This window comes from Hetaerina americana, unplaced genomic scaffold (assembly GCF_022747635.1).
Source record: "Hetaerina americana unplaced genomic scaffold, ioHetAmer1.1.p SCAF_6, whole genome shotgun sequence".
NCBI classification, from domain to species: domain Eukaryota; kingdom Metazoa; phylum Arthropoda; class Insecta; order Odonata; family Calopterygidae; genus Hetaerina; species Hetaerina americana.
The window spans coordinates 17,648,915-17,675,747 of NW_027287205.1; the positions used below are offsets into that span (position 1 = coordinate 17,648,915).

Sequence of the window (26,833 nt, forward strand, 5' to 3'; positions counted from 1 at the left end):
GTTGGTCGCCGCCGCATCGGAGTATCCGAGGGACTCCCCGCTAGACCACCGACATCGGACTCCCCGCTAGGCCACCGCCATCGACGAAGCCCCGCGTTCATCAGTCGGCTGCCAGCACGTCTGCGGATGATTCCCGCCCAAATACTTCCTTTCCCCTGTAAGTTCCCTGCCTTACCCGTTCCGGTGCTTGATCGAGTCAACATTACCCCGCTATATTCACTTCCCCCTATAACCCTTCGGCTAATGGGAGGCTAGAACGAGCTCATCAGTCATTTTCAAACATAATTTCGCATTACGTGGAGCAAGACCACAGCGACTGGGATGAACACCTAAATTTTGCTTTGTTTGTTTACCGGAACAGGAAAAATAGGATGACTGGCTATTCTCCAGCATACTTACTATACGGCCGTGAGTTAATGATGCCCTGGGATGACGTCCTCTCGCCGACCCTAGCACATGCCGAATCGGAGTCCGATTACCCTAATGAATTAATCCAACGCTTACGCGTGGCGCACGGACAAGCAACTGAGTTTAATAGACAAAATAAGAACAAAGAATATACTCGCCATAATGAAGGCTTGTCCTTGCCAGCAATTTCTGTAGGCCAGTTAGTCCTGTTACGGAATATGGCTCCATCCCCCGGAAAATCTAGGAAGTTGGAATCCAGGTGGATCGGGCCGTACAAAGTCACTAGAGTGAGAAGCCCGGTGACGCTAGACATCGAAAATCTCCAGAGTGGTCGTAGATTCATTGCACATCTGCGCAATATTCTTCCCTTACCCCCAGATCCCGTACCCAGTACTCCACCAAGGTTCCTCGAGGGAACACCTGCGAACGATACCCACATATCACATCATACCCCAGATCTGCAAGAACCTTGTCCCTCATCCCTTTCGCCAAACCCTAACGATCCGAAGACGCCTACGTCGACCGCCCAATTAGAGAAGCATTCCCTTCCCCGACAACGGTACAACCTACGACCGCGCCCGGGGCATCTCAGGGAAGACCCCGCGCAGGACAAGACTGCGGGAACGATGAAGTGACTTCTGTTTTAGTGATCTGTGATGTGAACTTAGAACGTGTGAACGAAAAGGTGACCTCTTCCTTTTTGTGATTGTGAATTGAAATACGGGTGAACGAAGGTGATATTTCTGTATTTAATAAGGGTGTCCATTTTCAAGGCGTGAAATAGTATTTGAGTGTCGGGATGTGAAAAATTCTGTTTACAATAATTAAGACATTTTTAAGGTTGGTCAAATATCTGAAAATGTAAAAATTCTGTTTTAGTGTGTAAGATATTTTTCAGAGTCGACAAGCATCCCTATATGTAAGAAAATGTAAAATTTCCTCTTTTAGTTATTAAGACAATATTTAGAATTGTATATAGATTTCAGACATTCGTGTTAAACATCCATGAACCATGAGAATTTCGTATCTTGCTATGTGAACTACCTGCCTTGAATTCACCAAGTGTACTTATTTATTTGTTTGTAAGTTGTATTGTATTGTAACCTTTGGAAATGTTGGTAGGTCAGTGCACCAAACTCCCTCTCTTCCCTTCCCCCTTCCCTATTACTCCGCCACGTGTTGTGTGGTTTCGGGCACCTGGACACCTCTAAACAGCAGGGTCGTGCCCAGGCCGCAAAGAGAGGGGCTGGCGCCAACCCCTAATACCTGGGGGTTTATTTTTCCGCGAGGGTGATGTGGTGAGGGCTCTGTTCTCGCTGTTGTAAGCTTTTGGGGCATGACCAGACAATGCCTGTGATAGGCGACGGACTCTTTGATGTCACGGGAAAGGCCCGGAAGACCTAAAGCGGGAAAGCCTCGGCGAGGTCGTAGGAAGGGTTTCTATAACCCTAGCGGTTCTTGGGCACCGCCAAAGGGCCTCGGGGGCAATGATCCTTCCTACGCCTCCAGGGAGGGAATCCCAGGTGGGAGGAGGGGCTACCGGGCCAGTGACCAACGTCACGGGGAAGGCCCTAGGGAGGGGTGCCGCCGCGCGCGGACCAGCTTGGGTCGGCAGTGTGGTGCGGGGGCGGAGAAAGAGAGGACCAGGGAGGCGATCCGGACCGACGCGATAGAGGGTCAGTCTACTGATATAACCTGCTGCCGAGACCCTGTGTTCGCCCGTTGGTCGCCGCCGCATCGGAGTATCCGAGGGACTCCCCGCTAGACCACCGACATCGGACTCCCCGCTAGGCCACCGCCATCGACGAAGCCCCGCGTTCATCAGTCGGCTGCCAGCACGTCTGCGGATGATTCCCGCCCAAATACTTCCTTTCCCCTGTAAGTTCCCTGCCTTACCCGTTCCGGTGCTTGATCGAGTCAACATTACCAATCTGACCCCTCTAATAAACGGCTGAGGATCGCAGAGTGTCTTGCTGGCTTCACTCTTACCCAAAGTCGGGTCGTCCTTCCCATGTCTTTACGACAGTGTCACTGACCATATGACATGCTGTTACACAGAAAACAAACGAGCCATAAAAAGTATGCATTCCCAAGAATTACGAATGGGCAGCTGGAGAAGGCTGAAAGTGTGTATTTGGCCACAAAATAAACATGCACTTTTATGATTTCCTAGTTCACATAGATGTTTTATCACCCATTATATTGAACGACCACAATGAGTGCCATTAATTACTACCAATTTATTTTACAAGTAAAATATAGGGCAATACTCCTGGGCCTCGAGTATTACTTATTAAGCCAATATTTTCATTATATACCATACTCATTACATCAGGCTACCATGGTAATTCGAAAGCAGCCAAGTTGGCCTTAACCTCAGATTATTCAACAAGATATAACTATGAGGTTGACCACAAAAGGTCCAAACACTAGAAGGAGGGAGCCCAGCAAAGGGTGAAATCCAACCTTTGCCATCTCGATTGGATCCAGAGGGGGCTACCCTGACTGCCACCACCAAGGCCAACTGGGAAATTTTAAACTTCTTTTAAATAAAATTTGTTGTCTCAGGCATAACTTTATGGAATTTGCATAACATATTGAAATGTAATGAAATAATTGACTCTGTAATTCCACACACTTTATTTTAAAAAAACACGACCCAGGTTACAACGTTGAACGTCATCATCAGGTGGTCCTCATAGAAGCACGCTGGCTATATATACCTTCTGATCATAGGAGGGGGGGGTTGGTCAGAGAGGGAGGTTGGAGGGGTAAAAAGGTTACAATGTAGCTGGGCAGAAAAGAGAATTAAATTTTTGATTTAGAAGAGTGGTAGGTTTAGGAGTGGGAGGAATACAAAATTTCGTTGGCAAGTTCATCTTTCCAACGGACACATTTCAAAATTTCTAACTGCTCCAAAGCATCGAGCCTTTGACCTTTTTCTTCAAAATGAATAATTTTTGTCACAAAGTCACTGTTGTGGTCACTTCCGATGAGGTGCTTTGCAAAGAGGGATGTTATGTTCTTATTTTTTACACATGTTTGGTGTTCTTTAATCCTTTCTTTAAATTTCTGCCCTGTTTGCCCAATATACTTTGTGCTACTATCTGAGCACTTTAACTCATACACTCCACTCCTCTCGTTTTTGGGGACTTTGTCTTTAGTGTGAAAGATCAGGTTCTTAAGGCATGAACCACTGTAAAAAGAACATTTAATTTTTTCTTTAGGAAAACTTTTAATTACTTTTTGAGAAATAGTCGCAAGATATAGTATTCTCCGCCATTTGGAAGTGGGATCTTTTAAATGTTCCGGGTTGTAAATTCTTTTAAAGAGTTGCATTAATCGTTTCTTTTCATACACATATCAATGTTATGGATATTTCAGGAAAGAAAAAAGAATTTAATTTATATGAAATTTAGGCAGCTGGCTTCTTTGAGGTAGTGACCTTAAATTTTTGTTATTATCAAAGAAAAGGGTTTCTTGGGTAAGGACTTGAAAATTTCAAGTTTTCCTAGCTGGAGAGAAGGGTCAACTGTATTCAAGGGTAATTTTCAAATTCAGAGTAAAGATTAAAAATAACGCATTCTTTGAATACGGAGTCCATAACCTTGCACCCAAATGACACATTTTAATGTGCAAGTACTGCATTTTGGGGGCATGTGCCAAAAAGAATCTGTAACCATCACTTGTGAGTGAATTAATGTGTGATGCTGACTGGGTTTGTAAACATTAGGAAACAATTTTATGGCCATTGGAGTTATTGCCCCCAGCTGGGATCTGAAATTACTAAAGCCCACCATTGCCACACTAATCAGGCCAAGGTGGCTCAGCAAGCTATGAAGTCTTGGAATTATTCAGAAAATTTTTATGTTCCAGCGATGCAGTTTATTAAACGAATTGTGAACAGGAAATTAATAAGGTGCAAGTCTTGATCACTCTTTAGCGTGATGATTTTGCATGGTGTTTATTTAGGAACACAAGTCATGCATATTCATGAGACTCTATCCAGGGAAACTCATATTGATAAAATTAGGTCTAAAGTTGCTATAGGTTGTTACTGCCTGAGAAAAATTGTGACCATGGTTGACGATGGTACGGCTCTCTCAGTTTATCAATTCTTCATTCATAGTCGACTGATGTATGGAATTGTCACATGGGGGCACTGATATCATTCCACGCACCTTTTTAAACCACAAAAACGGACAGTGAGAATCCTACATTAAGTTCCAAGGGCATATAGTTGTAGTCCTCACTTTAAAAAAATGTTAACTATTCCCTGTATGTACATTTTTCATGCTACTATTATTGGCTGTTTGTGACTATCTTCATTGTACTGCATAAGGGTGGAAGACGGGACTATAAAGTCTCAATGTTGCCCCAATATTTACAACAATTTCAGAGTGTAAAAATCATTTGCCTTTCAAGGCGAATAATTTTTACACTCTGAAATTGTTGCATTGAAATGCATATTAGCGGACGACTATGCTAAAATTTACTGTTGCTGCATCTCCCGCAGTTTCTAGGAATTAACCCCAATAAAGTCGATAAATAAATAAATAAAAATAAATTACTGTACAGCAAAACTAAGCCATGTTCAATTTGATAACCAATGTTGATGTACATATGCACAGCACAAGAGGGTGTAATGACTTGAGTATAACACTGCTCATAACTTAACTATGTTTGCTAAGAACCATTAATATGCTTGTGTCAAATTCCTGAAGACATTATCTAGAAACTAAGGGAATTGGAAAATTTTCTGTCATTTAAATCTAAACTCATTCAGTTCCTGTGGGAAAATCAAATCTATGTACACTGTGCATGAATTCATATCTCTCTCTGTTGACTAATATTTTTATTCTTATCTATGCTGTCACTCCTCCTGTTTACTGTTTTCTTTTTTATTTGTGACTGTCATTTGTATTCAAACTCCAATTGCATTTGCATGTGTGTCTATCTGGAATATTTGCAATCAATGTGACCTGTTCCATACATGTCTCAAACATATCTTTTAGAAACCAATAAACATCAATCAATCAGTCATTTCATATTTACCAATAAAACTGAAGGTTGTTAATTTAGGTAGGTCACGTCAATTGTTTTGAAAAATATAAGAATAATATTTCCTCCCGCCAGACACTGCAGCGTATGAAGCATTAGAAGGAAATTGCATGAAAGGTGCTTTAGAGAAGGTGCATTTCGCTACAACGTAATAATAACCCTTGGTCTCAGGGTGAGACCAAGGATTATTATTACTCCACCTCAACTCAGGAGTTGGTTTTTCTAGGTGTGCATATGTGCATTGCAATCTCTCTGCCGAGATGCGTGTGTGGAGAGGGCACTCACCCGGGAGGAGAGAGGCGTTGTAGGCGTGGAGGGGAGCGCAGGAGTGCTGGGCGTGGTCCCAGTTGCACGGTATGAGAAAGGTGGGAAGTGGTGATTTGAGGTGCGATGGAGTGGTGGCGCCAGGGGTAGGGCTGCCTCTCGCTGCAAAGTGGCGGCCGCCTCCACCAGCCCCTTGGATGACAGGTGCTTGTGGATCAGCATTATCAGTTGCTGCTCGTTGAATGTGATGCGTGTCTGTGCTACCACATCCGCCTGCAACAAACAGGAAGAGAGCACCCGTTTAAAAGGACTCCCAAAGAGGATAACTCACGTGAGCCCGTAACAAATAATGGCTGATGCAAAAATATTTGTAACTTTAAATATGTACCTGAGGAATTTCTAATGCTGTTGGCATTAGAAAAATACCACAAGTTTGCTTTAAAAAACACTACACACACAAAATAACCATTAATTTTAGAAAGGTTTTAGGTACTCAATGGAAAAATAAAAATACTTGAAAGACATTATAAAACTGAAAATCACTAAAAAATTTTTAACTCCAACTATGTTAGCCTGAAGCCAGAATGAAAAAGAAGTATGAAAAATAGCCCTTTTTGCTTAAATCAAAGAGCATGTTGGAAGTAGTGAATAAAGCAAAGAGCAGGTTGGGTTGTGAATAAAACTTTGCTATTCCACATAAAAAGGTTTATTATTTTACACGACCATGGTTTCAATTCTGTGCATCAACATTAGGTACTGTGCAAAACATTTTCATGTGGAATAGCAAAGCTTTCTGCTTTACCCTCATCATGAAGGAATTCCACCTAGTTAAGGCTGAAACTGTTATGTTGGCATGTTGGAATACAATATGCATGTTTCTGGGAACTCATAGTCAGGCTACTTATAATTTTAACACATTGCATTAATTAAAATGCAGGGTTTCATTAAAAGATTATAAATACATATCAAAACCAAAGGAAATCATTATCGTCATGATTTTTGAAGAAGCAAGAAATATTAAATTAGCAAAACAACTGCATTAACAGTCATTTCACTGTACACTTCTGCTGCAAGAGGGACTGCTATTGTGATGAAGGGTCTAACTTGCATTGGTGCGATATCCAAGGGAAGGGACTGGTGCCCCTGATGAGGTGAGTGGTCCTAACAGGTTGAACTTGATAACTGAAGATTTTTTACAAAGGAAGTCTTCAAAAAGTGCTCAGTACAGAGACATTCAGAGTCTTTTTAGTACTAAGTGCACAGGAGAGATTTCTCTTCAAATTCAGCCAGGGTTAAAGATTTGATAAAAAGAGTGTGGAAAATTTGATCTAGAAAATTAAATTATGTGGTGCCATAACTTGGTTATTGACAAAAACGTATATGCCAAGATTTGAATCTTTGAGGATGTGAAGAAGAATCATGCAAGCAAAATGGATAGAAAGTAAAGAAAATAATAAAAACTGTCAGGTATCTACAAGTCAGTCTTTAGAAGGGATTCAAAGTAGAGCATTCAGAAACTTTTAAGTTTGCTTTGGTGTTATTATTGAATTTGAAATCATTACGTGATTAATCAAATGGTGCTAATTGCACTGACGTATGGTTAACATGAATAAAATGTATTTTAAATGCGAAACTGTTTTCCCTTAATATTTTTGGGAACATTTAATTGAATAAATTAAGATACCAGACAAAGTAGAGGGAGGAATTGAGTTGTTGGAGCAGACATTCAGAGAAGACAAGCAAGATGAAGGAAGGAGAATTTAAGTAGCTGATCAGGACAGAAAAAAAGGACGATCAAAGGGAAGACATGTAGTTGGGAGTGGAAGGGACATGCGTATTTGGAGCTGAAGAATGTTTTACTGTGATGCAGACCATTCAAGTGCTTAGTCTTTCATGGTGCTAAGGCATTCATTCACTGTTTAGAAGTGCTTTCTCAAAGAAAGAATGATGTTACTGCACTGATTAGTATATTTTACAAAAATAATGGCAGCAGTATTTTAATTTCCACTACACTTCATTCACCTCAAAAACTTACCCTGTGAATGTTATTCAAGGACACATCAAAATGTGGATCCGGTCCTGCATGTGGTTTAGCCTTCCCTGATACCCTCTCCATGAGTTCCAGAGCATGTCGCTGGAATTTCACATGCTCCTGTCTCTTATCCTGGAGAATAGGATCTCTCAGCAGTGTTTGGATCTGCCCTCCAGTGAACATTGGCAACTTGCTCACTATCTGCCTCACCTGAAATCAAATATGCAAGTTGACCGATCCACATAAAGAGGAGAGGAATCAAACATAGCTACTCCTCCTTGGTCCATGGGCCAGAGTAATTATGTCATATTAGGGGGTAAAAAAATTATCCTTACTGGATGATATGTATCAATGTTAATTCAACTCTTTGGGTATACCAGCACAGAAGCAATAAAGCTTTTGAATGTAGTCCTTTTCCATTACAGTAAGCCAGGACAATGGGGCACAATTGTTTTGTAAGCCACATAAGATATTTCAGTTACCAAGGCCTTCATATCACACATCCAAATTATGGTCAAATGAGACTTGAAACACCCTTCCATTGCCTACGGAGTTTATTCAATGGTAAACCACTTTTGTTTTCAATTTAAAGACACCAGATGCATTTGCACTAGAAACAATTTTAATTGGTCTTTAGATATCCTTACATGCGTTTTTCTTCACTTAAGATGAAGGAATGAGATGCCAATTTCTTAAAAAAATAGCCCAGTCTCATTGCCATTGAAAATAAGCTGAGAAGGAAGGAATCAGGGAATCTCACAGCCACTCCCTTTAATGGCTCCAGGTGATTTACCCATCTAAGTAACACTAAATCCTGGCTAGCAATTAAAAATTCTGGAACCAAATGGAATTGGCATTGAACAATCCAAAACATTCATCACCCATGTCTTTCTTCAAAGAATCAAATAAAGTGAAGGCTTTCGTGAAAAATGACTCCATGTGTATTTCATTTAACTTGTAGTCTTGTTCCATTATAAAAGTAGTTTTTCCAGTTTTTTCTAGCAATAAACTATGCGAACAAGTGAGTTGTTCCACATAAATAACTTTTGCAAATGCAACTGAACTTCTTGTTATTTTTTGCTCTACATAACACTTTACACGATTGGTATTTGGAAGCTATATTTATGTGCAATGCCACTCTCACACTCTACGTCTTCAAAGCAGTCTTATAACTTAGGATTTATCCCCTGGATTATATTTTCCCTTGTTGATTTTTCACAATTTTCTGGCTCGTGAACTGCATACATCTTCCTTTTTTTCAGTCATGCTTTCCTTGGCCCTGCCACACAAAATTAAACAATTGCCCATGATATAATCCCTCCCCTACAACTTTTTGCGCAATGATCCCTTTTGTATCAGATGCATGGGCATGCAAAAGGAGAACAAATATCAACGGTCTTTTATCCACTCAATTGTTTTTTGCCTGAATTGTGCTACACGTGTTGTGTGGGTACATACCATCTGGATAAGGTACTACTGCAATGAGAAATCTGCTATGAGACTATCACTAACAAAAACACTAATAATTAATAGCATTAACTCCATCTAGTGAAAAATTTGAGGAACTCTTTCATATTTAAATGAAAAAATATAGCACTGTTTTTACATATAATACTCATACAGCACAACATGACCAAGGTTTTGTTGAAGATTTACACTATCAGGTTGCCGTAAAAAACAAGTAATTCCCTGGTGATGTAGATCTATATGTAAAAAACCCAGATCATGTTGCGCTGAATGAATTTTCATTAGGGAAAAGTTACCCTTTTTCATTTAAATGTAGATAATTATTAATGCATTAATATTGCACATAAAAAATCACGAAACCATGAAATGGCAGAAATTCCAACAAGGTAAAGTGGGTCATCATCAATAGCAGCATGGGCGCATCAGTGTCAATAAAGATAATAACGTCACTTCTGCGGTGAAAATACAGGAAAATACATAAAAAATACAACTTAAACAGCACCTAGTGGCAACTTACAGTTTCACTACGCGCCAAACCAGCAAGCGCTCTGCAGGCAAGGGCACGGATGGAATCGGCATCTGTGATTGGAGTCTTCACTGTCATCAGCTGAAGGAGGATCATGATTCCATTGTTGGAGCGGACCGACTCCCACACTCGACCTATCAACTCTTCACTGCTACGGAGGGCTGATGTCCGTTTTCGAGATGAACCCGAGACAGAATACCTTCCTATCACTCCACTAGTCTGCTTTTTGGAAATAAATTGGAATAATATTTAGTTAACTTATAAAAATAGACTGTAAACCAGCATAAGAGGTTAATATTGTGAAAAATAACAGTTTTGGGGATAAATGACCACAGCTGCACCAGTTCAAAGTAGTTATTGCAATAGGAGTAATAGTTTCAACACAATTAATAGCAAATGGCATTTTATGACTCAGACACCACTCTTGTTCACAAGGCTTCAATTATCACATATACATATTATATATGTAAAATAATTCATTAAAAATAACAATTGATTCATATATGAGAAATATTAATGTATAGAATAAACCTAATACAAAACAAATTGAAAATTACGACTGAAAAAACTATTTTTTAATAATTGGCGGGAGCCTTAAAATAGGACTACATCATATTAAAACTAATGAAAAATTAAATTACATCAAATTACTGAATTATAAATTATTATCTATCATCATATGACTAAATGAACAAAAAATAAAATTGAAAAAAAATGCCCAATAATAAAAAACATACATGACTGTAGAGTTTAAACAAATGGAAATTATACTGAGTTCTTGTTTGGAAAAATAGCCTTCGACATCATAGAAATTTTTTCCCAGAAGGAAGGATCTCCGTCTTTTTTTAAAATATATAGACCAAAAGATAAAATTTCACAGATGGTGGGAGTTCATAAAAAATTTTCGATGCCACATTGAATAAGCCTTGTTGGCATGTCAATCTGTAATACTCTAAATGTACATCACCTTTACGATGGATGCCAGTCTATTTGATGCTCATTAGTCACAAATTAGGGTGCTATTCCATCTGACAAAATATGCACAGGCGCACAATATGCAAGAATGGTAATGGCAGGATTGATAAGTGGATTCTTTGCATTTATGCTTTGTTCTCAGGCTTTGTTCATCTTTATTGCTTGATATGATCTCCCTATCTAATTTCTCTGGAACCATTGGAGTGTAATTCTTTCTTTTTGTTTTGTCATAACAGTTGCGAGGGCAAAAGGACTCAACACCATCTATAGTAATAAAAACTTCGTTGCAATTTTCCACAGTTAAAACTTTATTTCCGACCATGGTTTCGATACATTGTATCATCATCAGGTCGATACAGTGTATCGAAACCATGGTCGGAAATAAAGTTTTAACTGAGGAAAATTGCAACGAAGTTTTTATTATGTCTCGATTCCACAACATCACGCCTGACTCTTCACTTTTCGTACCATCTATAGTCTCAGTTGTTAGATTTCTTTCTTGAGAAAGAGAAATAAAAAACCTTGTATATAACCAGCATCATGAATTCCAAGAGGGCTAAGCTTTTTTTGAGTGAAGATAATATGGAGAATTTAAGTGAAGATTAGGATGGAGAAAGAGGAGTGAGTGTTGGATTTGATAGTGCAAATTCAAGTAATGAAGTTTTGGTTGGGAGGCACTTTGTTGAAAAGATATGGCCGACTGGGAAGAAGTCCAGGAATCAAAGAACAGGTCAGGTGTGCTCCGCATGAGGTAAATGGAGGGATATAGTGTACTGGTGCCCTACCTGCAATGCAGGCCTATATTTAGAGGATTGCTTCAAATTATATCACACAAAACTGAACTTTTAAAATGGAGGTTCAAAACTTGAAGGCAAATAAAGAAGGGAAAATATAAAATATAACACAAGAAAAATTTTTACTAAATAGAATAAGCAATTTAACATTCGGTAATTTTTTTTTTAAATTTCAGAATAAATATTTAAAAAGAAAAAATTATTTTCAACAATGCTGCAATGGAGAGAGATTTTAGAAAAATTAGATACTGCAAGTGAGGTCCAAGCATTTAAATTCCTGTACTGACTTGAGAAGTTAAATCCATCTTGACTTAGAATTTCAGGAAGAGGATGAAGCAGGAAAACACCAGGTGACATTTTTGTGGGTTAACTCTATGTGGTCATCTCAGGCCTAATGTCGGAAGAGATTCCACGGTAGACCTGTCTGAGTGAGTGAGTTTTGCAAGGGTTAAGGCGTTTACACATACTATTACATTCGATTGGTGGGCCGCTGGTGCAGAGAGAAGTCTCTCGCAAGCCCTGAGTGGGTGTGAGTGCTTGGGGCTAGCAAGGATCAATGCTATTTAGTACATCCAAGCTGGGGAGTGCCTGATTTATTTACATTTATTTTATTATGAGTGATCGATGGGCCGCTGGCGCAGAGAGAAATCTCTCATAAGCCTTGTCTGGGTGAGTGATTGATAAGGGTGAGGGTCAATGCTTTCTAACATACCTTAGCCAAAGCATTTTTAGTCATCATATTTTGGTTTAATCGTTTTCTGTTCTAACCCTCCCATATCATTTTATTTTATTTGAATTATTTATTTATTTATTTTTCATTTATTTATTTAATTTTTTATTATTATTTTTTCTTTTCTCTCTAATTTCCCTCACCATATCCTTTGCCCATTTGTGAGAGTACAGCTGGGGTTGATTCTTCCTATAATATGCTATAGAATATTCAGTTTTGCAAGAGAGTAATCATAAAGATGGCATAGTTACCCTGTGGATGGGAGCACACACACAGTTAGCAATGACATTCAGGGCAGCCCTCTGGACATCTGGGTCGGCAACTATCTCCCCTTCTGCGGCACCCAGAACAATGTTAATGCCGACTGTCACACTCTCCTCCGGAAGCTCCACCCTCTCACACAACACCGATTGCACACGAGGCATGACACAGCATACAGACAAGACATCCAATGCAGACCGGACCGTTTCCGCTCTAGAAAATAAACTATCTCACATGAATGGATATTCATAGGAGAAAAAAAACAAATCATTAATGTGCCATTTTAAGTCAACCATGCATGTATATTTGACACAGTGAAATATGCATCAAATTAAATTAAAATTAGATTGAATAATATAAACAAATTTCCAAAAGGCAATCAAATTATTATTTATTAAAAAATAATATCTCTAAAGAATAAGAGAGAGAATCAATGTTTTAGCACAGGAAACTCTTCATTTGACTACTCAGAATTATAAGTTTTCAACATTTCCTTTCAATGCTAATTTATAATACCCAATCAGTTTAAGAATTAATTGAAAATAATGCAATCAGACAAATGTTTGATAAAAAAGTGAGGAGTTAGATATTCATACTCATACTGTGATGCAAAATTAAGTTTGCAACTTCACACTTTGGGAAATGTTGACAATTTGAACTCTTATCTGCACTGCCTTTCATTTACTCCAAATTAAATGGAATTAATTTTCTCTCCCATTCAGAGCATAAAGTCACAGCATGATATTAATTGGCAAATTTGATTATCCTCTGACTGTAATTCAGTCCTAAAATGCACAAGAATGAAAACCCAGGTATCAACACAAATGATCAGAAACTTTCAGGCCTTAATTACTTCCCACTAAAACCTCTACTCATTCAATTACAGTGAAAAAATTTCTTTAAAATATTGATAATTCATACATTTGTTATTTAGTATTGTTCAAATCAACAATGTTAAAGCATTACAGAAAGAAAATTCCATTCCTGTCCATTGATTCAGGACAATATGGAGGTAGCCACAACTTCCAAGCAAAAAGAACCTGAGAACTATGAACAAGAAAACTAGATCCCCTTCCCAGGCACCTGATAACATACTTTGTCTCGGGAGAGACCTGCCTCCAATTTGAAAAACCTTTTTCAGTGCCTCTTGGTGGCCAAAGAGATAGAGTAGGAGACTTCCTGTCTCCCTGCAAGACTCCCTTTTCAATGCATGCACTTTTAAATCATTGATGATATTTCTGACCACAAGACAAGCAACACTTCTGAAATACCATCCTGAGAATCGATACTCTCACACAGCAAAACGTTATGGGAAAGCCTGAACAATCTCTGATCAACACATATATTTCAACATCATTTAACACCCATTATGCCATTAGCAGTAGCAAAGTGGCACAATTTTAGATGACCTGCAGATCAATCTCATCAGAGAGTTTTCCAATTGTGAGGCAGGCATATGCAACCAACCTAACCCTGTGTGGCGGCAAATGTTTAACCCAACTTTCAAATGGCTTACATCAGAACACAGTCTCATTCCCAAGAGGGAATTTCAAAATAGAATAGAACATAAAATTATTTTTAACCATACATCTGAAACATGAAATTCCACAAAACAGAGTATACAATTAGAACACCATATAAACATATAATGAAGGGACCAGTTAAAGGTGATGTTTGAAAAAATTTTACATCAAAATTATAAGTTATTTGAAGATACAGAACTGACTTAGATTTTGAATTTATTTAATGGCCATATAATTACGATAAGTAGATCTCAAACAAATGTTTGCACTCGTCATCATAATATCATTTATGCTTTTTATAAATGTGAATTAAATGAAAGAGTGGTATGCTGATAGCTATTGATGCACCTTAAATTAATTCCACTAGTAATTCCAGCATTGGGGTACATAAATTTTCACTTCTTACCACACTAAATAAATATTATGGCCATTAATTATCTAGTCCAAAAAACGGCTAGGGTTAGAGAATGAATCATGAAGTCACATGAAATTCCTTACCTTCCTGAATAGTTCCACTCATATGTGAATGCAATTATTTGAAGCAGAAGGGTCACTCCGCCCAGTCGAAGGAGTTCCTCAACGGGAGCCCAATGAGCTCTCATGGGCATCCACTCTAAGAGTGTTGTCACCCTCGCCTGAACTTCTTCACTGCTCCACTTCATGGCCTGTAGGGGAACATCATCATCATCATCATACATACTCATCAGTTTTTTCATTGACCTTCGAGCCAGGCCTCCTGTTGCTACCATCTAATTATCTGCTTGGTAGTCTGACTTTCAAAACCACACACCAATTAGCACACTTGATGTCAGATTGTTAGTAATGCTTGTTGTGTGAATTGTTTCACTAATGAGATTAATGTTTTTGTGTATAAATACGTAAAAGTACACATACATTTATATAATAAGTGTTTATTTTATTTTTCATTTATTTAGCATTGCTCCAAAAACAGCACTTTTTGGCCTTTACATTGGACTATTAACAATCATAACAATGGATATAAATTTGCACGCTCAATGACTTGTGCTATGATGCACAGATTCTATATATGTATTATTTTATCGGTATTCTACAGATTAAGGTTGGGTTTTGATAGAAACAGACTATACAACATTAACGATACATTTCTTTGCCTCTCCTAACAACACACACCTTGCTTCCAATGCTACAGTAAGTCCCTCTTCAATTCTGCATACTTAGTTCCTCCCGTAATTCCATTCAACATGCCCATCCTTTTCCTGTTCCTTCCTTGTTTGCATAACATTCTCCCCTCTATCACAGTCTTCATCATCCTATTCCTGATCAGATGCCATCCATCGTTCCTGACTCTGCTAGATTTCTACCAACAATGCCCTCTCTTCCCCCACCAACCCTAACACCACCTTATTTGTTTTCCTTTCTGTCCACTTAACCTTCTCCACCCCCACATTTCAAAGGCCTCCCAATCTATTCCTATCATCCTGCTTCAATGACCATGTTCCCATGCCATACAAAACCATGTTCCACATCATAGTTTTTTTGAGCCATCTCTCAACATACTCACTAAACATCCTTCTCATCAATTCCCTCCTCCTTGTGAAAGCTTTTTTGCCTAATGCAATTCTTTTCCTTATGTCCCCACTACTTTGACCATTTTGGTCCAGAACACTTCCGAGATAGATGAACTGCTTTACATACTCTTTTTTTATCCTCCTTACATAACTTTCAAATTAACTTTTTTCTTTCCCAAAAACTGCATAACCTTTGATTTGTTTACATTTATTCTCATCCCACAATTATTGGATTGATGTTCAGTTACACTGAGCAATGCTTGCAACCCCTTAGCTGACTGGCAAACAAAAACTTGATCATCCACAAACCTAACTGAACTAATGAATTCCCCACCAACATTTATTCCTCTCTCCAGTTCTTCTCATACCTCTTTAAACATTTCATCCAAATATACATTGAACAACATGGGTGACAATGGACACTTGGCCTTACTTCTTTTCCAAACATTGCCCATCCCAACTCTCAATCTGTCACTCACATCTGAGAAGTCTGAGACATGTACAGGTTGCAGTTAAGTCCCATTTCAATCTAACCTAATTTCTGCATTTCATTCATAAATTCTGCTCAATTCATTCATGGGAACGCCTTATTAAAATCTAAAAAACAAAAAAATTCACCCTAATTGTATACTATAATCCTCTCTCTATCAGTGACCTCATTATGCGTGCTTCTCCCATTCCTGAACCCAAACTGATAATTTACGTACGAAGCAACCATTTGCCCTTCACTCCATTCTCTAATTGATGATTAAGAGAACCACTCCAATTGCGAGAGAAATCAAACTTGTTTTTCTTAGACTTCACATATAGCTGCCTTTAGGAAGTAATACTGATCTGATGAAATCTTTCGGCAAAATTCATCTCAAAACTCATAAATGTTATTAAGTAGCCTATTAAAACTTTTGCTCCCACATTTTCCAAAATCTTTGCGCACCCAGAACTTAGTACTTATCATGAATTTGTAGATACCGCGCGCCAAGGGCTTCATAGTTATCTTGAATGTGTATTGATGGCACGCATCTGTATTTACATATATATATATATATGTGTGCATAAAAATTATATATATGTGAATAAGAATTATATATAGTGTGTGTAAAAATACATCTATATCGGATGTGTGTGGGTAAAAATACATCAATGTTTTGATTTTTTCAATTTTCATTACAAAACGTGCATTGTCATTTTTTCGATCATCTGAACATTTTTGCACAGAAAACGTGTGCATTTCTGATGGGAAAATACAGTATTTTTGTGGGAATGTTGTCTACCCCCACAGCTTTATTTGATTTCAATTACCTTAATGTCCATTCTGTCTCATTATTTAGCAAGGTTGGACCCAAGTTATCCTCATCTACATCATATCCATTTTCAATGTCTAAGCTTGCTGGCCTAATGTCTTTGCCTTCTAGCTCCTTTTTTTATTCCTTACAACTCTCTTGAACCTTGTACTACATGAGCATTTGTTTCTTGTCTCTCCATCTGATGCCATATGTTAGCAACAGAATATGGTTTAGCTATGTACTAGATTCATTGTACAACTTTCATTAGCCCATAACGATTTTCTAAGAGAACATGAAATACACAAAATGACATCCATGTCAGTGTGTTCTAATTACCAAAAAACTATCACTCATTTGCCCAGCGAATAAAGTTAAAATGAACACTTATTTAATGGTAATTAACTCTATGACACATCATTTAAGATCTCAGGTGTTGGGTTGGGGCTGGGCAGCTACTGTGTGGTGACTTTCCACTGTTAGGGTAGCCTTTGATCGTAATTCCAGGGGTCATGTTTTTCCAATGGTATCCTGATCCCTTCTTGAGTGCCATGCGAAAAGCCCTTAGAGAGTAAAAAGTTGTCCATCTGATGTGATGTAAAATGGTGTGTGACTTATAGGCACCTATTGTCATCAGAGTAAGCTAATTCCAATGCTGGACCTCTTTTTCCCTAAAAACCCTGCATCTCCATCAAAGTTACCCATGCCCATCCCAAATGGTGCATGTGACCTTGGTTGTTTGGCACCCCTCATCCAGTAACTCCAAACTACGACACTACTATCCATCCCTTGAGTGAATGTGAGGTGTGATCCCACTTGAAAGATGAGCTTGGCAAACATTAACCACAGGGCGGAAGAATACCATAGGCAAAAAAGGTTGAAAATTATGGGCAACAGTCCTGTTAAGGTCATTGCTGTTTTTGTGACTGATTACTGGAATAATTTCTTGTACATGTACCCCTGTGATTTTCATACAGATAATATATATAAAGCTTGATAGTACTTTGAAAAAACTTTTTACTTCGTCTAAATACAGGCATGTACCCTACAATGGATATGATCATGATCACCACAGTAAATGGATAACAGGTAAATGAATAAAAATCCTTCCTCAGAAAAATACAATTTTTCATGTTCAATTTTGGCATTTTTCACAAATCTTCCATAAATCCTCATTAATTTTCACAAATCTTCCTGAAGGCACCTTTTTCATCTTCTTACCTTGTATGGAGGCCAGGCCGACTGGGCATGTGAGTGGTGGAGGGTGCTGGATGACATTGGCACCAAAGGGAGGGAGTTGGGGGAGCCAGGGGGTGAGTCACCATTTGACTGGTCATAGGCAGTGCTGACCCCCGGTGGGCTCATTGGCTGACCCCTGAAGGTGGCCCTCTTAACCTGCTCCACCCGAATAGCCAAGTGGGCCTCAAAGTACTTTTTGAGGGCCATGCAAACATGACGGACTATCTGGCGGGCTGCACACTCCTCGTCCTCATTCAGGGTAGCATCTTCCTCAGCCGAGAGGATTGGCAGTGTGCTCACCTGGAAGAAAGATTGCAGCATATCACATACTAAAAAAATCAGACAAAAAAGGAGACATATGGAAGCAGATACTGATAGAATGTATGCCAGCAATTCCGAAAAGAAGATGAGAAACAAGCCCTTATTCAAAGAGGATACTAAATTGGCTCATTATGCAAGATGAAATCCCTCGAATCCAAAGGGATTATATTTAGGAGAAATTCCAACCACTGAACTTATCTCCTTTCCCATAAGCATTCGTAGAGTTTCACGCAAAATTTCAAACAACAACGCTGCTCCTTCAAAGAGGTGATTTCCATGGATCTGATTTTTTGCCGCACTCCACGGACACCCATTTACATACATGGCCATAAATAATCAACATAACAAGATATCAACTAAGTGGTTGAAGTCAATTATCCGGGAAGTTTCCACAGATGCAACACCTCCAAGCTGATTAAAAAATAACAAACAGGAGGTGCACTATTTAAGAAGTTTGGGAACTTTTTGAACATCTTGTAATACGCCAAGAACATGTTTTGTATCTGTGTACAGCATAGTTTGCAAAAAGATAATGGTTGGAAGATAAAGCTTTGGGTCAAACAGAAGATCTTATTCAAGCCAAAGGTTAGCACTTTTAATGACTGGTTAGGAACTGAAAGTACTTCATGATATTGCAAACTATCATAAAGGTAAGACAAAGGCCAATACATTGTTAATATTATCAGTGTTTCTTAAATTTATTATGTAGGTAATGCACCTATGGGATGCTATCAAGAAAGCTAACAAGTTGCTAAGAGAACGTGTTGCCCCAAATATTATTCCAGTTTGTTTACAACATGAACTTCGCACTAACAGTGCATGCTCAGGTACCAAGAGTTAGAGGAAAGAGTGAGTGGTTAGGCATAGAAATGAGCATAAAAACAAGAAGAACTGGGAAAAGACAAGTATCAATGAACATTATAAATTAACTGCAATTTTTATGCATATATCACATACCCCATCACAGGAATATTGAAGTTTTGCTTTGTGTAAACCATTGCAATAGCTACAATCTCCATTCCAAAATGTTTAAAATTTAAATGAAAAATGAGAACATGCATGCACAGATGTTAACAGGTAATAATGACTAACATTTGGATGGATTAGAGTATACATGCCTCAACATTAATTGGGATTTGGTACTGTACTTGCCATTGCAAAGCTGCTGTTTCCAAATAAACTCTTGCAACAATGAACACTCCTAATTTAGCGTTAAAACCTATTCAGTTGGGATTTTGAAAATTTCTAAAAATTTTAAATGACGAAAGTCACCTTTATAATATACAAAGATTGCTAAGTTTCGGAATTAATCACATAGTGGTAAGTACATGCACTCAACCTAGGATTTTTGCTGATGTTGCAATCCTAAAGTAGATCCACAAAATAATTTTCAAAGTTAGCAACTAATAGCCGGTACCAAGTCTTACGCTTCACTATTACACTGATGATGTATTCTGCATATGGAGTGGAACAAAAAGACAGATCAATACTTTTCCCACCTTTTCAAGTTCCATTTATTCCGCTTTAAATGCCAAATCAGGATTGGGAAAAAAACTGCCGCCTATATTTTTTAGACATTACCTTAATTGGATACACACATCGGCACTCCTAGCCTTACACAGAAATGACACAATATGTTTTTAATATTGGTGATTAGGAGAGTAAAACTGTTCATATGATAATTAAACTGAAATAATCTGATTGAGTAATACTGACCACATTGTACAATTTCCTCAATCCATCCTGAGCATCAAATTCTTCCAGAATGATTCGAAATTGGAAGGAGAGGCCAAAGAACATTGTTGCATGGCAACGCCCAGAATCATGTGAGCACTCCAGTAGCCACAGAGAATACCTGCAATTTAAATTGAAAATAATTAGCACAAACTTTGAAAAGAAAATTGCCCTTTTCAATCGATGAATTTTTTTAATGTATTCCTTATAGTTACTGTAAAAATATTCCTCCAACCAACACAAGATTCATTTCAAGAGGGTTGCTGGTTGTAATGTTCGACCTGCGAACATTTGATCAATCCTTTTGATAAAATTATTTCTTGTGACTAAAGCCCAACTAGTTATCATTTTAAATACATGGGCTTGAATGATATACAAGGTCTATCTCAAAAGTAGTAGGACTGAGTTGAGAGCAAATTGTATCACCAGAATTGATACATTCACTCAAAAATCTTCGAAGTAGCACCCTTATGTGTCCATACACCGCTGCAAGAGGGTTTTCTATGCCTTATATGCCTTCTGGAAGGTGGTGCCTGGAATACTGCTAAGCTCCCTCATCATGGCTTGTTGTAATGCTTCCGTGGCGATGTGTTATGAGCACGGATTTGAGGTGGGGGAGGAGGAATAAGTCTGGTAGGACACAATCTAAAAAATTTGGATCCTCACTCAAATGGTTGAGACACTTTAAGTAGATCCACATGCGAGTTTCATTTTGTTCGTCCAAGAGCATTTGCAGCACCAACCTCGCACACAACTTTCTCATGCCCATTTTTTCAGTCACAAGTCATCACTTTGTGCACATCACTTTTAGGCATGCCAAGTTCATAAGAAACGATATGAACACTTAATATGTGATCCCTGCTCAACGAAGCCTTCACTCTTGCAACAGTTTCATCACTTCTTGAGGCCGAAGGGCATCCTGGACATTTAGCATCTTCAACATCTTTTCTACCCTCTATATACCCTAAAAGGGACCTTATGGTCTCATTTTCACCCGAATAAAGACATTCATCCATCCATCAATCTATCTACCCTCCCGAACAACTTTTGCCACTAAAAAACACCTGATCTACCAAGGGTGCTATCACCATAAGTTGCCTTGAGCATGTTATGAGTCTCTTTCCTGGTTTTTCCCAGTTTCATGCAAAAAATTTGATAGCGCAGTGCTGACCCAATAACCGTATCATGAAGGAGTGTAACGAGGTCACATTATAAGGGGTTTTGCAAACGAATAATCAGCACTCTATCTACTAACTGCCACTGGCCTCCAGCCTTTCCTAAGATGCCATTGATGCAAAAATAAGGTAGACGAATATACTGAATGGTCATAACCTAAACATGGTCGCAATGCTTAGAACAAATGCAGAGTATGTCTGAAGAGCCATGGATATTGCAACTGTTCATACTAGTACTAGGCAACAGAAATTATTCGGTTCTTTAGTTACCTGAGATTGACAGCATATGATGTGATCGCAAAGTTTAATGGATCAGAAAAGTTCAACACCGGTTTTGCAACACTGGCAAAGAAAACTAACTTGAAGGAGCACATTGTCAGGATGCTCAACATCATCCAATGGACTCAGACGAGCTCATTTTTTGGCATCCAGGGCCATCCATCCAAAAATTATTGTTGTTGTAAGTGAAAAGACTGTGTTGAATCGTTGAGGACTTCTGCTACAAGTGTAACACCATTAAAATAAGGCAGATGCTTTCCAAAGACACCACGGCAATGTGAGTTAAACGTTGCGACCTGCTTTTGTGTTCCTTAAAAAACAGTACTGCTGGACAAGAGAGATTTATTCTAACTAAAAATTTTTTACGGTGGAACACAAATTGAAGGAACAACCACTAGCTCACCCACGACCCTGAAGATGCCCCCAGTTGTTTCCAGAATGAAATTTTTGGCAAATGTTCATGTCTTAGTAGCCACATTACTAAGTAACAGACACCCCTTGGACGAACTCCACCTGGCTCCTACCTTTCAACCTATCGGATATGGGTGACGTTACCAGGAGCAAATACCATTGCTCTGGACAGGAGAGGTCTAGGGGTTATTAGCAAATAATTTCTTCCACTCCTTGTGCAATTTTTTACCTCCAGCAGGAAGAACGAACACCTTCCTTACATGCACCACAATACATTAAAAAATTCTTAAATATATATCCAACAACTTAAATGTTAACACAAAAATTTCACAGCATAAAAACTGCTGTCTTTCCAAGTTGTAATTTTCAAAGAGAAAAAATAAAATAATATCATGAGGATCAGGGCCTTATCAGGCATTCTTGTAGTTACATGAAGGTTAGTTCAGAATAAATATTTTGATCTTCAGCCAGTTATCTGCATCAATATTCCAAACAAGGCTTTGCCTGATTTAATTCATGATTTTTGTGTAATCGAAAATTTTAGAAATGTGAATCAACTGATTGAAGATGTGGTGAAAATGAAATGTAGCTGCATGAGCTATGTTTTGCAAATACCAAATCTAAAAGAATATAGTTAATATTGCTAGTGCTCCCCTTGTACATGTTAGGGTGATGTACATAAGTAACTGTTTAGGAATGAGAAAGTTTTTTACTCAAGCATATAGTGATGCATATATACAGTTAAACCCATATTTGCATTCTCGAAATGAATATTTTCCTACGATTTGCAACATATTTCTCAGGTCTCATAAAATTTCCTAATTTTCCAATGAGTATGAACCCTGTATTTACCATATTTCATATTCACTTTTCCCACCATACGAGAAATGGGAAAATGTCCAACTGCCACTCCAGTACTTACAGAAGAAGATATCAACTCTAAACCCACTACGAATAATTAAATTAAATAAGTATTTACTTAATAAAAACCCAATTGGTAGTGCTAATTGATAGTGCTATTTTATGCATGAAATTCACAATTAAGTACATTGATAAATAGCAAGCAATTCATACATGCATGAGAAAAATGATCACTCACCTAACCAAATCAGCAACTATGTGCCGCGGCAGGAGGCAAACCCTCTCTATGGCATCCTCACAGTATGCCAAATAGTAAAGACACATCGATACACCCGTCGCAGACACACTTGGCCGTGGAACCTCTAGAAGCCTCTGGATTTGGTGAAGAAAACGATGGTTGATTTCAAAAAGGAAATGATAATTAGCCTGAATTACTGTCAACCGGATGAATGTAACATTTATATTAATCAGGATAAAAAAAAGAAATTAAAAAAATTGTACGAGGGTCATCCGGAAAGTAGTACCCGTTCGTGCCGCATGAAGTGCTGACGACGCGAGTAGCCGCTGGACGAGGTCAGATAGCTTCAGTGGCTTGTCTGCCTTCTCTGAGCCAAGTTGCGTGACGCTAGCATTGCCTGTGTTGTTTCTGTGATTGTTTACAATGTTTAAAAAAATTGAGAACGCCGCCAGTTGTGAAGTGAGGGCAGTGATTAAATTCCTCAATGCAAGAAACGTTCGCCCATGTGATATTCATCGCCAATTAAAGGAGGTGTATGGAGACAATGTAATGGACGAGTCGTCTGTTCGGCGGTGGTGTCGCAACTTCAACATGGGGAGGGGGAACACACACGACGATGAGCGTTCGGGGAGACCGTCTGTCATTACAGACCAACTGGTGAGCTCAGTTGACGAATTCGTGAGGAACGATCGGCGCGTCACAATTGATGACATCTGTGAGCATTTTCCCAATGTTTCTCGAACAATTGTTCATGAAATTGTTAAACACCATCTGCATTATGCAAAAATTTGTGCAAGATGGGTCCCTCGCGTATCTCAATGAGCTGGCGGCGAAGGACTATGCAGCAGGAATACAGAAACTTGTCACATGTTATGACAAATGCCTTAATTTGCTTGGAGATTATGTTGAGAAGTAGTTTAAAGTATCCTCTTTCAAATAAATTTTTTTATGTTTGTTAATATTTACTTTTGTGTCTTTATTTCACGAACGGGTACTACTTTCCGGATGACCCTCGTAGTTAGAAATTGAAAAATTTACTATGCAAGGTATGCCTACATTAACCTAGCAATCACTTGCTGTGCTTAAGGGCCATTTGTGTGCGCTAATAAAGCAGCCGGCAACCAGAGCACATTAGAAGTGCTGAACATGTGCTTTATTTCTCTCATACCTGAAAGTGCCAATGGTGGTCATTTTTTACGGCTAAGAATTTTGCTGGGCTTAGGTGGTTTCCAAATTAATGAAAAATCAATTGATGAATGAAATCAAATCAAATGAGATAATTACTGCCTAACTTCACTCATTTTACAGCATTATATTACTAAGATGCACAAGTAAGAAGATGAGGTATTTTTTTTTTAATTTATGTGTGTACCTAACACCGTTAAAGAATCTTTTTAAGTATTCTTTTTCCCTTTATTACTTGATTGCACAAATGTTTGGATGCATAGCGCTCATTGCCAAAACATTATTACTTTTTACCTTGATACACCAATGTTGTCATTTCTTCATGCTTTGTTACTGCAGCATCATGCACCTTGGCCTTTGACAGAAGACCTTTTGTGACAGATTGTGGTGCTGACAATGCCATTCCTTTTTCCTTTAAGCTATTTTGTCAGGACCAGTAATTTGAAAATAAATGACATGATGTCTTGTCCTGAATATGGGCATGGATGTGGATACAATCAAAATCACATGACATTTTGGATAATACTAAAATTGGGTGGGTGCGGCTTATCTTTTCCAGATGGAGGCACCCAATTAAGTACAGAGGAACCTCACTTAATGAGCACCTCGGATAGAGAGTAATTTGCACAAGCAAAAATATTGTCCCCCAGAATGACTCATTTAGTGAGTGACATTTTGCATGAGTGACTAGGAGAGGGGGATTTCCGGAGTGATTGCACCAGCTGTTTACGTTTGTGTTTAGCACAAGTTCTACTAGCATCGCAGTGCCGCTAGTGATCACACATTTGTCCAAACTTGTGCTCAGGTGTGTTGCAAATTTGTGTGTACAGTTTAATAATATTTTATGATTAGTTTTAAAAATATCCCCAACGAAAAAGTCACAAGAAGACAGTCAAAAGAGAATAAAAATAACCGTAGAAATGAAAGGTTATATCATTCAAAACTGAGAATGAGGTGTAAACATAGCTGATCTATCATGCACAAACAATCGGTTGACATCAACTATTCGTATTATCCTCAGGAACAAGGAAAAAATTAAGGTGATAGATACTTCAAAGGGAAAGACAAAAATATCTAAGCAATGGCTACATATTCTGAACAATGTTGAAAGGTTGCTTCTCAAATGGATAAATAAAAAACAATTGCAAATCAACACTATTAACGTGAACATGATACTTGAGAAGGCTAAAGTAATTTTTGCTGACCTCATCAAAAAAACACCAGGATCATCAATGGATGAAAAACAAGTATTTAAAGGAAACTGTGGGTGGTTTGAGAAGTTTAAGCTAAGAAACTGCATTCACAGAGTAGTGAGTCGTGGTGAAGAAGCGAGCTCCAACTCAAAGGCAGCTGAGAACTTCATCAGTGACTTTAAGAAGCTCGTAGATTCTGAGAGTTACCTGATGCAACAGGTTTTTAATTGTGGCAAGATGGGTCTCTCCAGGAAAAAGATGTCAAAGCAAACCTATATAATATCAAAGGAGAATGCATTGTCCGGCCAAAAGCCAATGAAAGACCGTCCCAAGCTGTTACTTTGAACCAATGCAAGTAGCGAGTTGAAAATTACCCATGATTGTTTACCATTCAGAAACTCTACAAGCCTTCAAGAAGAGTGAAATCCAGAATAGCAGGCTAAATGTGATGTGGAGGTCCAGCAACAAGGCTTGGGTGACAAGTGACTTTTGTACTGTCTGGATCAATGAAGTGCTTAGTTTTTCTATGAAAAAGTATTTGCTGGAGATGAGTCTGCTATGCCATACCAGCTTGAAATGGACTATGCTCACCCTCCCGGTCTGTAAGACGGCCCCTTTGAGGAATTATAATTCATCAAGATCCAGCTCCTTCCTCCTTACCCCACTCCATTACCCCAGCCAATGGGCCAGTGGGTTACTTCTAACTTTAAGAAGCTCTACACTGAAGCACTTTTCTACCATTGTTAAGAGGTGACTAAAAGAACCAATTTCAATCTGAGAAAGTTTTCAAAATGCAATTTCAACATCAACAACTGCCTTAAGATGATCGATTAGGCATGGCAAGGAATTACCAGTAGAACTCTCACTTCTGATGGGAAGAAGCTTTGGCCGGAGATCATTGACAAAATTGACTTTAAGGGATTTGATATATATGGACAGTAGTCAACAAGATTTTGTGTTTGGCCAAGTTCCTGGGACTGAAGGTGGATAACAATGACATCGATGAGCTTGTGGAGGAGTGCAGGCAGTAGTTGACTATCGAAGAGCTTATAGAGTTGCATTGTGTTTCACAGGAAGAAGTTGTGGATGAGTTTGTCTGAGCAGGAGTTAACAGCAAAGCAACAATCATCTAGTGCAATAAGAGAAATGGTGAAAGCATGTGAAACTTCTGCATCGTACATTAAGACACATCACCCAGCAGATTTTACACATGCTAAGATTTTATATAATGATAATGCTTTGTAGCATTTTTGCAACATTTTGAAGAGTCTACAAAAACAAATCCACCTCCACAGTTTTCTAGTTAAAAAAACTTAGATATGAATC

At 38.5% G+C, this 26,833-nt stretch overlaps 1 protein-coding gene across 1 annotated transcript in view; it reads right to left on the reverse strand.

The window, feature by feature from the left end:
- mahj (LisH and WD40 domain-containing protein mahjong) overlaps nt 1-26,833 on the reverse strand; it is a 74,179-nt gene that overhangs the window by 36,638 nt on the left and 10,708 nt on the right. The window contains exons 9-16 of the mRNA XM_071593963.1: nt 23,130-23,263; nt 20,148-20,286; nt 18,093-18,410; nt 14,540-14,706; nt 12,509-12,731; nt 9,750-9,977; nt 7,769-7,975; nt 5,755-6,006 (exon numbers count right to left, since the gene is read on the reverse strand). Of these exons, the coding sequence (XP_071450064.1) occupies nt 5,755-6,006; nt 7,769-7,975; nt 9,750-9,977; nt 12,509-12,731; nt 14,540-14,706; nt 18,093-18,410; nt 20,148-20,286; nt 23,130-23,263 (1,668 nt within the window). The remainder of the gene's footprint in view (nt 1-5,754; nt 6,007-7,768; nt 7,976-9,749; nt 9,978-12,508; nt 12,732-14,539; nt 14,707-18,092; nt 18,411-20,147; nt 20,287-23,129; nt 23,264-26,833) is intronic.